At 32.7% G+C, this 18,771-nt stretch overlaps 1 protein-coding gene across 2 annotated transcripts in view; it reads left to right on the top strand.

Moving 5' to 3' along the window:
• LOC145269528 (uncharacterized) overlaps positions 1 to 1,315 on the top strand; it is a 34,307-nt gene extending 32,992 nt beyond the window's left edge. For both annotated transcript variants that reach the window (XM_080125283.1, XM_080125284.1), the window contains exon 2: positions 1 to 1,315. This exon is cut by the window's left edge and continues 75 nt beyond it. In XM_080125283.1, coding sequence (XP_079981409.1) covers positions 1 to 870 — 870 coding nt within the window. In that variant the 3' untranslated portion in view covers positions 871 to 1,315.
• The last annotated feature ends 17,456 nt before the right edge of the window (positions 1,316 to 18,771 follow it).

Raw genomic sequence — 18,771 nt, 5'->3', positions numbered from 1 at the left:
CTGAATCGACATGTTCGAATACACACAGGAGAGAAACCATTTTCATGTGAAATGTGTGCTTCTTCATTTTCACAGCAATCACATTTGCGAAGGCATATGCGTACACATACGATGGAAAAGCCATTCTCTTGTGAAATGTGTGGGGCTTCATTCTCTCAAAAAGCAAGTCTGAAAGGACATATGTATAAACACACTGGCAAGAAACCGTATTGCTGTGAAATATGTGGCTCTTCTTTTTATCAACAGTCACACCTGAGAGACCATGTGCGTATACACACTGGAGAGAAACCATTCTCCTGTGAAATATGCGGACATTCATTCTCTCAGAAGTCAATCTTGAAAGGCCATATGAATTTACATACTGGAGACAAGCCATTCTCTTGTGAAATATGTGGGTATTCATTTTCTCGCAAATTAAGTCTGAACCAACATATGAATATACACACTGGAAACAAACCATATACCTGTGAAATATGCGGGTCTTCATTTTCACAGAAAGGAAGCCTGAAAGGCCACATGCGTGTTCACACTGGGGAGAAACCATTTTGCTGTGAAATTTGTGGATCCTCATTTTCTCATAAGTCAATATTGAACATACACATGCATATACACACCGGAGAGAAACCATTTCCTTGTAAAATGTGTGACTCTTCGTTTTCTCAGAAGCAAGGCTTGAAAGGCCACATGCATTCACACACTGGGGAGCGACCATTTTCCTGTGATTTATGCGGATCTTCATTTGCTCAGAAAGGAAAGTTGGAACGACACAAGCTTATACATACTGGAATAAAACCGTTCACCTGTGAAATATGTGGATGTTCATTTAATCAAAAATCACATTTAAAACGACACACACGTATTCACATATAATTTACACCTTGTAAAATACAGTTTTAGTATTGTTGTCTCGCTGTAAAGAGATAGCAATAAACTAGAAATTTAGATGAGGAAAATCCTGGAACCATACAGAATACCATACTGAAACTTGTGTCTTCTTAGGTTACATCTGTCCAAAGGAGCAGGAGGTCTTTAAGAGATTGACCATCAATATCGTACCAGTATTGTTAGCTTGTTAGCACTAGCTAATATCTGATCAGCTCCCAAAATTCCAGACTTCAATATAGTACATTGGCATCATAAAACAACAGAACAACCCCACCAGGAGACTGGTCAAACGTTTTGAACAAGACTCTTCCAAACACCACAGAATCAGAAAACAAGCCTGCTAAAGAAATTTGTGTTTTTGTATTTTCCCAAAAACTACATTTAAAACGATTCACATCTTCATATTTAATAAATTGAGTGTGTAAATATTTCGTTTTTCAGTACTGTTCCCAGTTTATTCGCATGTTCAAGGTACAGCCGTTAGCATAGCTTCAAGTCCATTGCCTTCATAATAGAGTCTTTCTATATTCACTTATGTGGCTTATCGTTTCGTCTCTTTGTCCACATAGTCTACATTTAGGTTGTAGCTCATGTGGATTAGCATATGAAATTCAATTTAAAAAACATGCTGGTGAGAAGTGTTATTCTTGAGTTTCGATCCTGCATATTTCTGTGATAAGCTTTACTCAAACATATATACATACATACACAGACACACACACTATATATATATATATATATATATATATATATATATATATATATATATGGATCATTTTGGACCATCTTCCAGTTACGTGATTCCTTTGGAACTTACCTGTTGGATTGGAAGTTTTTTATTCGACTGTCTTTGGATTTGACCATTCTTGGATTTTTTACCCTTCACCGGACTATCCATTCATGTGAAATCTTTTTATCATTTTTTCTTTTACCTCCTATTCCCCCTTACCTCACCCTTTTTTTTAACCAAGTTAGATCTGTAACTTACTTATGGTTTCATTAAATACTTTTCCATGAAAAATCCGATCCCGCATTTTGCTAATTCCTGCCCTCTGATGAGAAGGAGAGTATTTCTTTGAAACTCCGCAGATTAAGGACTATCCACTTATCTTGTGCTTCCTTTTTAAAATTAAATATGTTTTAACTCTTTTTCAAGATGTTTTTTAACATGTTTTATTAATCATTTGTTCCTATTATAAGCTCTATTTCCTTTTCGGTTTTATTGAGCTTTTACATCTGGTTGAGATCAATTTACTTGTAAATATTAACTCTTTAATATTTATAATATATTTTAAATTTACCATTTTGATTACCTTGGTAAACTTATTGTAATTTTTATCTATCTATCTATATATATATATATATATATTTAAATAAGGGAGTAGTCACCAACAATGTGTATTTTTTAACATTATTTTATTATTCCGTGTCTTCGTTTTTCATTGAGAATTATGTTTGGATCATTGTAATAATGTTTTTAAGTCATTGAAATCGTTTACGTACGTTTCAGACGGTCTGATGCGTCCTCGTCAGAAATTAATTTCTGACGAGGACGCATCAGACCGTCTGAAACGTACGTAAACGATTTCAATGACTTAAAAACATTATTACAATGATCCAAACATAATTCTCAATGTAAAACGAAGACACAGAATAATAAAATAATGTTAAAAAATACACATTGTTGGTGACTACTCCCTTATTTAAATATACATCTTTCTTTCATTGGAATTTATTAACCCATTTTATATATATATATATATATATATATATATATATATATATATATATATATAATCAGGTTGTTGCATAAAAAAATTTTTGTTCTAAAACATGTTTTGATATTTGGCAAAGTGTTATCATTAGAAAGCAAGTATTCCGTGCCACAAGATAATCGTCATCGTTTTTTGCTCGTATATGTTTTAGCGTTTTTTCAGAACCGTCAAATGGATTTTCGACACCTTTTTTTGCCTTTAATCGAGGTCAAAAAACGAGTGCAGTAACCAAGGATATTTGTGCCGTATTTGATAGCTGATAGAACTATTAAAGATTGGTTTACCAGACTTAAACAGTAATTTTGACCTCAATGATGCTCCTCATTCCAGAAGACTAATCAAGATAGACGAAGACTGACTCGGGGTTCATTTGAAAGAAGATGCCCATCAGACATGTAGAGAATTGGGTGAAAAGATGACGTGTGATTTTGAAACAATTTCACGCCATCTTCAGTGGATGGAATTTTTACAAAAACTTGTAGTTTGGGTCCCACACGAACTTACTTTTGCTGTTAAAATTCTTATATTTTCTTAAAAAGGTGAGGACATGCAACAACCTTATATATATATATATATATATATATATATATATATATATATATATAGATAGATAGATAGATAGATAGATAGATAAGAGTATGTAGTAGTTTGCTTGAAGCATTGTGTGTAAAGAAATATATATATTTTTTAAAGCAAAAAACAATGCGGAGGAAGACCAGAAAAGATGAAGTAAAAAAGAAAAACAAACAGATGTAGACGAGTATGGTTGAGTAGAGGAGTGTCTAACCTTTATTTAACTATCATTCTTCACTTCAAGGTATAATTATTTATAACCAAGTTGCTGGTATGTCCGGTGTATATAAAGTCTGTGGGTGGTGTGGAACTTTGATTAATTTCAAGAGAAAGGTACATCTCTTTTTCAAAATAGAAGACAAAAGTGGATTCAAGATGGCGGAGAGAGCGTGGCAGTCCTGCAGAAATATTTTGTTTTACTTATATATTTATTACATTATTTCTGTTGTAAGCTTTGGTTATATATTTGTATATATGTCTTGTTTATTTTGTTTTATACAATATTGCATAATTTATTATTATTGTTGTTACTGTTGTTTTTTTTTGTTTGTTTGTTTTTCTCGTTTATCCGGTGCTGTTGTTGAAGTTTTTATTTATCTATTTATTTTTGTGTTCTGTTTTGAGTTGTTTTATTAATGTTTTTTTTTTACCTTTTCTGTATCTGTATTCGTGTGTTGAGAAGGTGATAAAATATATATAAACAAAAAATATATATCTAAAATGTATATAAAATCTAAAATATATATAAAATGGATGCAAGCAATTTATTGACGACCCTATATGTGTTGAAAACGAGTTTGAAATTTTTATATATCTAAAGGAGTTAAAATTAATTTGTATACAACAATGGAGGATGGAATATTTATTTAAAAAACTTTTACTGAAAAAAAAAAACTCCTTTCCCCTTCCATATCGTTCATATGCTGCATAAAATAGTACTTGCTCTGTGTATATTGTTAGAGGACCTTTATGTCTTTATGTTTCTTGGAATAACTTATATTACTTTAAGGTTGATAGATTTTATACCACAGTTTCTGCTTTAATGTTAAATGATTAAACAAGATGGTGATCAAAATAAAATATTTAAACAATTAAAAAAGCTATACCAAGATCTTTGTATCATATTAAATATAAAATATATAACAACTGACGTTCAAACAAAGCCACTAAACAAATCGTATTAATCCAATATAAAAAATGTTAAATAAATAAAAATTATGTAGTTTGTTTACGGAGAAAGACATAAACTTGATCGCAGTCAGTGGCAACCATAAGCATTAACATTTCTTTCCTGTAAAGTCCGAAGTTTAAAACTTTTTTTTTAAACCACGTTGTTTTTTTTGGTTTTTTCTTAAATGAAACTTTGGTCCTTGCTTCTTTAACTGAAAAGAAATTAGGGGTTGAATTACATTTTTCGAGTAGTTATAAGCTTGGAAAGACAGGGGCTTGAAATATTGAATGATTAAACAAGATGGTGATCAAAATAAAATATTTAAACAATTAAAAAGGCTATACAAAGACTTTTGTATCATATTAAAAATAAAATGTATAACATATATAAATAGTACGCTTAGCAGCTGACGTTCAAACGCAGCCACTAAAAATTGTATTAATCCAATATAAAAAATGTTAAATAAATAAAATGTTTACGTAGTTTGTTTACAAAGAAAAATATAAGCTTGATTGCAGTGGCAACCATAAGCATTAACATTTCTTTCCTTCATCGGAAATCAGTTCTGGTGAGATCGTTGGGTCAAACTATTGTCATACAGACCCTAGTACATAGTAGGTATTCCATCACAAGTTCTTTACGAATTTGCAGGGCAGTGAGAGAAATTACAGACAACCACAAATAAAGACGTTGAAATTCTCTCCTTTCTTTGTTGATTAGACACTTCGAGCAAGGCTATCTTAACTTGAACTCATTGCTCTCGACTTTGTGACTCATCATTTTTATCTAATTCGACTTTTATAAAATACATGCTGATGCAAACAGTTAGAAATAAGTCATACACTAGGTGTATCAGAATTTTTATAGGAATTTTTGACACCCCTAACACGAAACTGCGCATAAAATATAAAAAAGTCGTAATTTCTCTTTTAAAAGTGGGTTGTTTATTTTCTTTATGGATTATACTTCCAAAATAAACTATTAAAGTTGTATAAAAAGTAATAGGAATATTATTTTTTTCTTATTTAAAAAAAAAAAACAGTAATGAAATTAATTGAATTTTACAAGTTCAGTATTTTTCAATTTTTAAACTTTAAAAATCTATCAAAATTTTTCTATTGATTCAATTTTTACGATATTTTCAGGGTCAATGTGAAATTTTATGTTCTTTCCAATAAACCAAATATAATATTTTAGACAAACGTTTTTTTTAATTCACGCCTCCCCCCCCATTTTGAAATGTCTATTAAAAAGTAAATAATAAATTTACCAAATTTTTATATATCACAAATTGAAGATAAAAGATCAATAAATAATATATTCAAATTTAAAACAAAAAAGGAAGTGCTTTTTTTTAGAAATTTGCCTGTAAAGTCATAAGTTTATAACCTTTTTTTTTAAACCACGTTGTTTGTATTTTTTTTTTCTTAAATGAAACTTTGGTCCTTGCTCCTTTAATTGAAAAAAAAAAATAGGGGTTGAATTACATTTTTCGAGTAGTTATACGCTTGGGAAGCAGGGGCTCGAATTATTCAATATTTTTTCATGAAGTTTCTGACACACCTAGTCATACACCATCCACTATGACTATGCAATTCATAGCTAACAACCTAAAAAGGGTGACTATTAAACCTTAAACCTGAGTGATATAGAACCAGAAGGAGAAAGAAACAACCTTAGTAGAAGTTAATATATGCAATGATCCTGGGTTAACAGAGCTGAGAAGAAAAAGATAACGAAATACCGAGATCTTATGTAGAAAATGAAAAAGAAAAACTGGAATTTTAGGAAGATTTCCATCATTCCAGTAATTAGAGGAGTAACAGGGCCCATGAAAAAGAATTTCAAAAGCTACCTGGCAAATATAACCGGTGAACCAAGTGTAAGAGTGATTAAAAAAGTGCTCTTAAAGGGATGGTTAAAATCTTAAAATGCTCTCTTGGTTGGAATGTCTAGCATCTGATAGAACAGAATGATTTAAAAAATTGGAATAAAGAAATAAATTATTCAGCTACATTTCGACATTATGGTGAGCATCAAACGATATCTAACAATACCAGCCCCCCCCACCCACCCCCAAAAAACTTGTCCTTATGGTAATACATCAGCATCGATAAGCAACCTAATTCACAAAACTGGCCAAATATTTTTGACACGACTGTCTAATAAATAAGAGAGAAACACAAAGCAAGCAGCACAGGGAAACAGATTAACAGAGCTGACAGAAATGCACTTAATGCGTGAAATAATTTTGGAGGAACTACCCAGAACTATATAGATAAGGAAAGCTCTGGCTCTATTAACCAGCTCCAAAAAGAATCCACTATTCTTTGGAGAGGATGTTAACGACTGCTTAACATCAAAGATTTTTAGTGGGGTAGTTGTACCCCAGCTAATTATTTATCTTAAAGAACCTCGATAAACAAAACGACAACCTCCTTTTAACATTAACCCTTTGCAAGTCTTTATTCCACGGGATAATAGTGGTGGAGCTCGAAGTTCTTGATTCAGGTCCACGTCGGACTGTCGGTGCTGGGAGAGGAGGAGGGGAAGGTGTGTCTTCGCTCGCGGCTCTGTGCTGACTGTTGGATCTTCCCTGCACTCTTTTTGGGGACAGTAAGATCAATGCGCCCTGCCTGTCGATTGGCCAGTCTATGGCCGAAGAACTTACAGGGAAGCATTGATCCGTCAGAGAGTATAGTTCATTAGGGGGGGGTGCTACAGATTGATGGCCCCATGCTGTTAAGAACCTCCATGACGTCAGCAGTAACAAGTACAGGGTATTTTACTTAGAAGTAGAGAGTATGAGCATGGCCTCCGAGATATAAAAGGCCTGTTAACTGAAAAATCCCTGCAGGCAATGTAGGTAAGATTTGTCAAACTGTCAATGTCGATACTATACGAGGGTATTTTTAAAACGAGCATTAAAACATGTTAGAAAATAAAGAAAAGGAACCCAATTCGATTCATAATGAAACTGAACTTTATTTAATATAAAATACAAATATTATCTATATAAAATTTTGTAATTTTAAAGCAATATACAATCTAATACTGATAAAACTGAATTATTAATTTAGGGAACAAACAATTAAGATTAAGTTGTAAGAGTTTAATGAGGGACGATCATTAAATAGTTTGACACAACGAGGCGATATTGTGTATCTCGTCATCCAAATGAGTTCCGGTTTTTGAAGTTCTTGAAAGAAAACGGTGTTAGTTAATTTGGAGGTCCTGCGAAATTTTTTTCCTTTATTTAACTTTTTGATTTTTTAAAATTTATTTTTAATTTCTTCATTTATTTAGATGCTTCTTTACAATAGCATGTCGTCCTCAGGGGTTGCCAGGTAGGTCACATAAGTACATAATAATGTTTTCACCTGAAATGCGCCAGTTTAAAACGTCACCAATCTACACAATCACAATGGAAAAATATGTTTATATACTTCCACACAAACCCTTTGTTTCAACGATTTAAGTAACATCACCAATCTGTGCCATTACCTTATTGAGGATGTCAATCGATTAGAAAAGACATAACGATCGATCAGCTTTTACATAATGCCGTATTTATTTATCATTCGTAAACAAAGCAAAACGTACACCGGCAAGGGACGTAATTCGAGACGGTGAAAACTCTTGTTAGTCCCTCAGGCAACATCTTCCTTTTTCTCAATGACAAAACAGAAAAAAGAAGTCTAAGAATTAAAACAGAGTCTAAAAAATATGGTGATCCAAGCATTCATTGGGCTGACTACCCTCATACTCAATAGGGATTATTCTGCCCTTTCACTTATGCTGTGAAATCCCTGAATCTCACCGGATCTACTATTCTTCCCAACCATGTTGTCCCCAACCTTTCTGGGCTTGGTTTTGCTGGGGATGGGGTCGGGTTTGGGCTTTCTCTTATTTCACCTTCAAATTGAGATGGTTCTATGGTGCATATCATTTCTGTACCCCGCTATGCATTCTTGGGTAACTCGCTCTGAACTTCATATGGCTGGTGTATTACTGATGTGAGTGGTGGTGTCTCTGCAGTTTTCTTCAAATCTATTCTATTCCGTCGATATAATTCCCCATCCACTTTTATATGGTATGATCGCTCATCTAGCAGTGTCAGAAATATCGTGAAAATAGTGAATAATTCCACCCCATCTTTCCAAGCTTATAACTCCTCGAAAAATGTAATTCAAGCCCTAATTTTTTTTTTCAATTAAAGGAGCAAGGACCAAGGTTTTATAAAAAAAAAAAACAAAAAAAAAACAATGTGTTTTTTTTTTAAAAAAAGGTTTTAAACTTCGGACTTTACAGGTAAATTTCTAAAAAAGGGATTTTTTTTTGTTTTAAATTTGAATATATTATTTATTGACCTTTTCTCTTCAATTTGTGATATATAAAACTCTCCGACATAAATTAATTATTTACTTTTTAAGAGAAAGTTGAAAATGGGTAACACTTGGGGGGGGCGTGAATTTAAAAAAAAACGTTTGTCTAAAATATTATATTCGGTTTATTGGAAAGAACATAAAATTTCACATTGACCCTGAAAATATCGTAAAAATTGAATCAATAGAAAAATTTTGATAGATTTTTAAAGTTTAAAAATTGAAAAATATTGAGTTCGGAAAATTCATTACTGTTTAAAAAAAATATATTTCTATTACTTTTAAAACAACTGTAATAGTTTATTTTGGAAGTATAATCCATAAAGAAAATAAATAACCCACTTTTAACAGAGAAATTACGAGATTTTTATATTGTATTCGCAGTTTCGTGTTAGGGGTGTCAAAAATTCCTACAAAAATTCTGATACTGCTATCGCTCATCCAGTCTCCGCCCTACCACAGCTTTCCTCCACTCTTTTTGATCATTTATGTTTGGTTTCATCCGTACTACATCTCCAGGATGCAATGGTTTCAGTGGTTTTACTTTGTGAATGAAAGAATGTTTTTGCCTCCTGCCGTCTTGCTCCACTATTTTTCTTAGATTTCTGGGCAATTCTGGTTTGAGTAAATCCTCTCTGGTTGGAAGAAGTGTTTTTATTCTCCTTGACATCAGCTTCTGAGCTGGTGATAAGAGACACCTGCATGGCGTATTCCTGTGATCCAACATTGCTAGGTATGGGGTCAGCCTTATCTTCCATCGCTTTCTGGAAAAGATTTTTGCCATCTTTATTGCAGATTCCACCTTACCATTTGCCTTGCTATTGTATTGACTGACCAGTGTATGTGCAAAACACCAATTTTTTGCAAAGATAGAAAACTCCTGGCTACTGAACTGAGGCCCATTATCAGTTACCACCTGATCTGGTATTCCATTTCGTGTAAAATGGTGCTTAAGTTTTGTTATCACTGTCTTTGCTTGTATATTGAGAAGATGATCGATTTCCCAAAAGTTGAACATGTAATCAACTGTGCATAGATAGTCTCTATCTGCAAACTTAAAGAGATCTATTCTCACTTTCGCCCAGGGTCTGTCAGGAACTTCATGAACCCTTAATGGTTCTGCCGGATTGGAGCATTTTGAAACGTAGTCCCTTATGCCACTGTTCATATTTGGCCAATACAAGCATTCTCTTGCTCTTCTGCAATATCTCTCTACTCCCAGGTGTGTGAAATGCAGCTTTTCTTTCAACACTCCTCGCTGTGTCAGTGAGACTACTACCCGGTTTCCTCTGATAATTAACCCATCTTGCACCGTCATTTCACTCCGCATATTAAAATATGGTCTCACCTCTGGGTCAAGATGTATTTTGTCTTCTGGCCATCCTTCCAGAATTACTTGCTGCAACTGCTGCATGCTTCTGTCTTCCTTCCTGGCTGAGCGCAGTTCAAGCAGCCTTCTCTCTGTTACAGGAATATATTCCGCTTCCTTGACATCATCTTCATCGTCCATATATTCACCGCCCAATCCATAGAGGTATGCTTTTGGACATTTCACCTATTCTTTTTTCATGATCGCTTCCAGTCTCCTATGATAAGTTAGTACTGTTATCTGTCGACCAAACATATATTGGTGAAACTGTTCACATGCGTAGACTACTGCGAGTCGTTCCTTCTCAATCTGTGCATACAGAGTTTCTGTGTCACTAAGTTCACGGCTGATATAGGCTAGGGGTTGACCCTCTTGCAGTAGTGCAGCCCCCATGCCCTTCTCACTTGCATCGCATTGAATGACTAAAGATTTGTTGGGGTCATAGTACCTTAATACTGGTGCCTCACTCACTAACTCTTTAATTTTCCCAAAAGCCTCTCCATAAATTTAGGACCATGTCCATAGCACAGTTTCCTTCACTAAATTTCTAATTAGGGCATCACGTCGGATATTTGTGGTAGAAATTTTGCCAGGTAATTTACGAATCCAACCAATCGTTGCACTCCCTTCACATCTGTTGGGCACGGCATCTCTTTTATGGCCCTTACCTTCCCAGGATCAGGACGTAAACCATCACTGGTAATCATGTATCCCAGGAAAGATATAGACGTTTGTTGTAGGTTCAATTTTTCAGCATTCAATCGCATCCCACGATCACATCTCTGCAAGAGTTTTCTAAGTTTTTAGTCATGATCAATTGTTGGTTCTTCCATTGTTTTACCCTTTCGAATCACCAGAAGATCATCTGCTTTGTCCCCCCTCCCCCTCTAAATTGGACACATTGTCAAAAAGGGTCTTTTGAAATATCTCCGGTGCTGGAGCAAACCCAAAAGGTAAAACTGGATTTAAGATACCGATATTTTAAAGCAACTTTGATTTGTACATGAGTATTTAATAACATTTTCAGTTTAGTCATTCCAAAAACATTCCGATTTTATTAATCAGATGGTTATATTGTTGGCATCTGTTCCCTTGATATTTTTTTTAAAACAAAAAATTGAGTATTTACATGAGGGGCCACGTGAAGGTGTCCAAGATATTTTATTTAAACACATTTTATTTAATAATTATTTTTAAAAAGCTTAAAAGGGATCAATAGTGTGGAAAAGTTTTCTTAGGCGAATAATTAATTCAATGGCAAAACGATATTTTTACAGAAATTGATTTTTTTAATTATTTTATCGATGATTAGAAGGAATTATTGTTGAGGTAAATCGGGATTTACATCTTATGTTTCTTTTGCAAGTATTCTAGTGATGTTTCATAGTATGGGTCGGCTCAAAGAACTGTATTTAAAATCTAATCAGCATAATGCCTCTTTCTTGAAATACATACACCTTCAACCGTAAATCCTAGACATCCGGTCTTGATCTCATTCATGCTCATTTGACCATCCCAAATATCCACTAAAGATTACTTGCAGTTTTTTTTTTTTTAACATTTCACTCAATTTTGCTGAAAAGGAATTAAGAAAATCACTTTAGGACAACCCCAAGGAGAAGAAAAATTAGTTGATCTAAAATTCCTAGTTAAACTAGAAAGGTTCAGGATGAAATGTTCATTTACAAAGACGTCATTTTTTTTTTTTTCGTTTTTTTTCATTTTTTTTTGTCTACAATTTGATCTTCTTTTCTACATTTTTAAATAATTCTTTTCTATATTTTACATGCTAAGTAAACCAACTATTGTTTTACAAAGCAGTCAGTCAATTTAGTGTCGTCTTGTTTGTTTTGTTTTTTGTTTTGTTTTTATAAACTTATAATTCCATAAAATGCAGTTTTTAATAAAAATAAGAAAATTATTCACTTTGAAATAATAGTTCGAAACTAACAGTTTGTGTCTGGCTTTAGCTGAAAGCATTATGGGATTGTTGTTTGGATGTACAGCGGGAAGGAAAAAAGGCCATTTCAAGAAACGGAAAAATATTTGTTTTGATTTGAAAAACAATTTTAACTGGTTAAAATGGGATCCACTTGTTCGAAATGGAAGCCATACTTAACATTTAAAATGTCTGTTAGAGTATGAAAAAATATATAAAGTAAAGTTGTTTTTTAATTCTAAGAATTCATGATATTTTTGTTTTATTTTTTTAATCTTCATAATCCAAATACGAGTAATCAATCCTCATGTAAAACTCAATTATTTCCCTATTTCTTTCTCTGAGTCGATTTCCATATTCATTAACTCTGCTAACACAATTTCCTCTGCTTATTTCCGTTCTTCTGAGCTTTCCTTAGTGCTCAAACTCATCGGGGTTTGTCCATTCCACCTCTATGCTTCCTTCTACTCCTATTACCCCCTTCTATTCCTAATCCGGTTATCCTGGGCATGACTCATTTTTTCCACTATGCTTCCCCTACTGCCTGAAGTATCATTTTATTAATCATCACTTTTATTACTACTCTTTATCTCACTTAAATAGATATAGCACACTTAATCTCTGACCACCAGTCACTTGAGTAGGACTCCAGGTGGGTCACGCCCTTAATGCGTCCATCTCATATTTTTATTTTCGGAGTTAAGAACATAGATCCACATTTTAATTTAGGCACAGATAAAGAGTGGGGGAAAATTTTCACATTACATGAATTTATTTCAGATTTGGTTGTCAAAAAAAAGGGAACTATGACTAATTATATTTTCCATTATTATATGATAGAAAATAAATTATTAATCATCTAATATAATTGTAATGTGATCAATAATCAATAAGGAAAAGTGAATATCTACTAAAATTGTGATGTGATCAATAATCAATAAGGAAAAGTGAATATCTACTAAAATTGTAATGTGATCAATAATCAATAAGGAAAAGTGAATATCTACTAAAATTGTAATGTGATCAATAATCAATAAGGAAAAGTGAATATCTACTAAAATTGTAATGTGATCAATAATCAATAAGGAAAAGTGAATATCTACTAAAATTGTGATGTGATCAATAATCAATAAGGAAAAGTGAATATCTACTAAAATTGTAATGTGATCAATAATCAATAAGGAAAAGTGAATATCTACTAAAATTGTAATGTGATCAATAATCAATAAGGAAAAGTGAATATCTACTAAAATTGTGATGTGATCAATAATCAATAAGGAAAAGTGAATATCTACTAAAATTGTAATGTGATCAATAATCAATAAGGAAAAGTGAATATCTACTAAAATTGTGATGTGATCAATAATCAATAAGGAAAAGTGAATATCTACTAAAATTGTAATGTGATCAATAATCAATAAGGAAAAGTGAATATCTACTAAAATTGTAATGTGATCAATAATCAATAAGGAAAAGTGAATATCTACTAAAATTGTAATGTGATCAATAATCAATAAGGAAAAGTGAATATCTACTAAAATTGTGATGTGATCAATAATCAATAAGGAAAAGTGAATATCTACTAAAATTGTAATGTGATCAATAATCAATAAGGAAAAGTGAATATCTACTAAAATTGTAATGTGATCAATAATCAATAAGGAAAAGTGAATATCTACTAAAATTGTGATGTGATCAATAATCAATAAGGAAAAGTGAATATCTACTAAAATTGTGATGTGATCAATAATCAATAAGGAAAAGTGAATATCTACTAAAATTGTGATGTGATCAATAATCAATAAGGAAAAGTGAATATCTACTAAAATTGTGATGTGATCAATAATCAATAAGGAAAAGTGAATATCTACTAAAATTGTAATGTGATCAATAATCAATAAGGAAAAGTGAATATCTACTAAAATTGTAATGTGATCAATAATCAATAAGGAAAAGTGAATATCTACTAAAATTGTGATGTGATCAATAATCAATAAGGAAAAGTGAATATCTACTAAAATTGTAATGTGATCAATAATCAATAAGGAAAAGTGAATATCTACTAAAATTGTGATGTGATCAATAATCAATAAGGAAAAGTGAATATCTACTAAAATTGTGATGTGATCAATAATCAATAAGGAAAAGTGAATATCTACATAGCCTCCAGTTTAAATTGTTCCTGGACAAAGCAATGAACTTTTGAAATGAAAATTGATAAATTAGATTATCATCTACTAAACAATTCTATGTTATAGTCAGCCGGAAAGCAGCCCCACACCTATTGTGTTCCACAAACAGACAATTCTAGAAAAGAAACTCAGTTCAAGGAATCTTCGTTTAGTTTTAAGTACACAAACATTTAAATTTTAGAATGTTTCTTTGTTGTTTTTGTCTAATCTAGACAAAATCTCTAGAGGGAGAGAGTTGTCCAAAATTTCGTGATAAAGGCTGAAGTATCATCATTAGGCTTGGTTTCAGGAAATTAATCAGTGTTAGACAGCTAAGAACTGAGATTCCTACCTCCTTCTCTTCTTGCTTTGGTAGACAATGATTTCTACATGTTTTTCTATAAAGTCTCGACTTATTTCTTGTTTTTGATGATTTGTTGTAGTGAGGCTATGATGGCAACATTGTATGGTATTACTGATATTGCAATTTGGTTAATGGCACTTATCTAGGTTCTACTTGTAGTGTTGCATTGTGGGGTAGCCAGGAGAGGATGATATAAACGTGTAAATTTAGTCATATTGTATAGCCACGTATCAAAGCGATGTCTAGACATCTGTTATACAGCATGGTATCACCCGGGGATATATTACTGTTCGTATTTACATAAAGGTGTCATATTTTATAAGAATATGTGATTCATACCTTTTCTTTATCCGGAGTTCTTCTGTCTTCACTACTGGCTCCGTGATGAAACATGCAACGACCAACACCATAACCGATTGAGACACCTGTTCTTCTTCTTTTGTGAAACCACAGAACAACACTTTATATTTTTTAAATATAAATTTATTTCAGCTGTCTCAGTGGTCTTCACAAGGAGTCTGCTTACCTGTCTACATGCTTGTTCCTTGCAGCCTCACTCCCCGGACTTGAATACGTCTGTTCATTTTTGTGACCAAACTCAAACTTTCCAATCTTGACCTCTTGACCTGTCAGTTCTGTTACATCATCATCAAAAGCACGCATCTTCTAACGTGTTTCCTGCCATGTATGCAACCGTTGAAGGTTATTTTGTTTATTTCACTTAGTTTATTTATGGAAACATCTTCAGCTAAACAATAAATAACTCCCAATCTAAACTATTTTTACAACATCACTGGATAGATAGATAGATAAATAGTCAGATAGATCGATAACTAATTCAACTTTTAACTATATTATTATCTAACGATAGGCTCTCTACTGCAGATATCTTTTATATAGTTTACATATTCTCTAGCAAACTTTTCTATTATTATGGCCTGTGAAATAGAATCGTTTTTTTAATGTTATCTGTATGGTTTCTGTTCTTCTGGGTTGGCGATGCCAGTTTTTTTTTATCAAGCTATATGTAAGAAGTTGGCAAATTTGTCCAGGCACAACTTCATTCTAATAGCATTTATGAAAATTTGGGATTGTTTCCAAGTATTTCTTAAGATATATTTTTATTAGGCCAGTTGCTCCTATCACAACTGATATAATGCTGATTTCTTTAAAGGACTGTGTCGTGTTTAAATCATTCTTAAGGTCATGATATTTGTTATCTTTTCCTGTTCAGCTCTATTAAGGCCATAGTCATTTATGACAGTGACACTGATAATAAGTGCAGTCCTTTCAGGCTTGCTGAATATTACAGTGTGTGGTTTAATGCCTTTGTCTTTTATGTATCTGCCTGCCTGTATGTCTTTGTCATATTTCTGTTGGATGTTATCACTAATGGTTCATGTTCCCAGGCGTTTGTTTTCCCTTTTTTGTTTTATTACAATAACAGGCTTGATAACTTTGTCTTTTACATATCTGCCTTCCTGTATGTCTGTCTTAGAACATTGTCACTTTTCTATTCAATGTTACCTGTGGCGGTTTACGTTTCTAAATGTTACACACATGTTTTTTTTTTTAAATTGAAGATCTCTTAATGGTATTTCTGCAAACCTTCAAGAATATCATCTTCTATGTAACTGTTCGATTTTCACTTGTAAGATCTCAGTCGAAGTTCTGTTCCATTTTTCAAAATTTCAATAATGGTAGAAATATAATGAGACCTTCTTTTGTGCAACTGTTCAGGGTTGGGTTTTTAGGCCTCTTCTGTTTCCTTTTGTTTTTGTTGCACATGATGGTTTGGAGCCAACATCTAATCACGATCTGTTGGCTGATCCAAGTGGACCTCTGTGATGGTAGTACTATTATCTGAGGTAAGAGGGTTCACACCTTCAAATACCTTTTCTCGTTTGGTGTGTGAATGAGTTAAGGGACCCTTTTTCTCCTGGGCGATGGTCAGCCAGTATGGATTATTTTTAGTATTCATTTTCATTTAATAATTCCTCAATTTCAGCGGCTTCTGATTTAATATTCAAAGCTGCCCTTTATAAATAATATATATACAATCTGCAACCTGGGGATGCTCTGTATGGCTTGAAGATACAACAGCAGCTTGAGGATACAGCACAACAGTGTTTTGAGGATACAGCACAACAGATCTCTTAAAGATAGTTCTGCAAACCTTCAAGAATATCGTCTTTTATGTATTTATTCGATTTTCACTTTTTTTATTTTACTTCAGTGGAAGTTCTCAGAAATCAAGGGGCCCACGACCTCGGGCTAACACTTGAAGTCTATATGAGATACATAGATATTCGAATGTTCCATTAAACTTCTTTATCTCTCAAGCACTGAGTTAGTGTGTACACGTATATGTCGTCTCAAATGTGACTGATGAGAAAATGAAGATCTGCAAATTCCACAAGAAAATGGTTTCTCTCCAGTGTGTTTGCGCATGTGGTAAGTCAAGTGTGATTTTTGAGAAAAAGAAGATCCACATATTTCACAAGAATATGGCTTCTCACCGGTGTGTACACACAAATGATCTCTCAAGTGTGACTGTTGAGGAAATGCAGATCCACATACTTTGCAGGCAAATCGTTTCTCGCCTGTGTGTGTATGCATGTGAACATTGAGACTAAATTTGTGAGCAAACGAAGACCTACAGATTTCACAAAAGAAAGGTTTCTCCCCAGTGTGTGTACGGACATGATCTTTCAGGTTTGTTTGCCGAGAAAATGAACATCCACAAATTTCACAGCAAAATGGTTTCTCTCCTGTGTGTACACGCATGTGATCCTTCAGGTGTGATTGCTGGGAAAATGAAGATCCACACACCTCACAGTAATAAGGTTTCTCCCCAGTGTGTATGCGTATATGTCTTCTCAAATCTGCTTGTCGAGAAAATGAAGACCCACATATCTCGCAGGAAAATGGTTTCTCACCAGTGTGTATCCGAAAGTGTCGATTCAGATTCGATTCGTTAGAAAATGAAGCTCCACATGTTACACAGGAGAATGGTCTTTCCTTGCTGTGGATAAGCATGTGTCTCTTCAAACATCCTTTCCGTGAAAATGAGGATGCACATATTTTACAGGAAAATGGTTTATCATCCGTTGATGCAATCATTTTTTTTTCTGCAAACAAAAATATTTATGTAAATATTAAATGTAATTATAACATTAATTCAATCTATGTTTCAACCAATTAAAAGAATTCAAATTAGTTTGTTCTATAGAGACGTGTTGTTGAATTATTTCAGGCTATCAGTTTATCTTCTGTTGATGCAATCATTTTTTCCCGAAAATAAAAATGTTCATATAGACATTCAATTTACAACTATTATAAAATTATAATTATAACGTTCATTCAATCAATAAAAAATCTTGCAAATTAGTTTGTTCAATAGAGACGTGTTGTCAGACTATTTCAGTCAATCGGTTTATCTTTCATAAGTACAATCATTTATTTTTACAAAAAAATGTTTATATAAAAGTTAAATATACGAATGACTATTATAAAATTATAATTATAACATGAATTCAATCTACATTTTAATTAAAAACATAGTGCAAATTAGTTCGTTTGATAGAGATGTGTTGTCAGACTATTTCAGTCAATCTGTTCATCTTCCATAAGTGTAATACTTTTATTTTTACAAATAAAATGTTTATATAAATGTTAAATATACGAATAACCATTATAAAATTATAATTATAACATTAAATCAATCCACGTTTCAATTAATTAAAAGCATATTGCAAATTAGTTCGTTCAATGTGAATTTTCATAAACAGAAACAATTGTATTTGATTATTATAAAATTATAATTGTTTTTTTTTTTGCAAATAAAAATATCTATATATTAATACAATAACACCTTTAATGTACATACATATCACGGTTTTCAGATTATGAATTATTTGATCAGGTGATCCTATTTATTAAAAAAGCAGGAGAGAAGGTGATAATATGCTATGAGCATTAAATTAATGTATAGATATATGGTGGTTATCATAATGTAATTCTTGTTGGGTAGGTCACCATTTCGGCCGGTCCCCCTTTTAGGGAGTCGTCGAAATTAATAAGACGGGAGTAGAAACCGACCTGGGAATAATAATAAAGAAACAAAGGAACTTCCAAAC

Source organism: Euprymna scolopes, chromosome 45 (assembly GCF_053919585.1).
Source record: "Euprymna scolopes isolate OS-2025 chromosome 45, ASM5391958v1, whole genome shotgun sequence".
Lineage (NCBI taxonomy): Eukaryota > Metazoa > Mollusca > Cephalopoda > Sepiida > Sepiolidae > Euprymna > Euprymna scolopes.
Note: the sequence above shows the minus strand (reverse complement) of the source record. Positions and strands in the feature narration are given on the sequence as shown.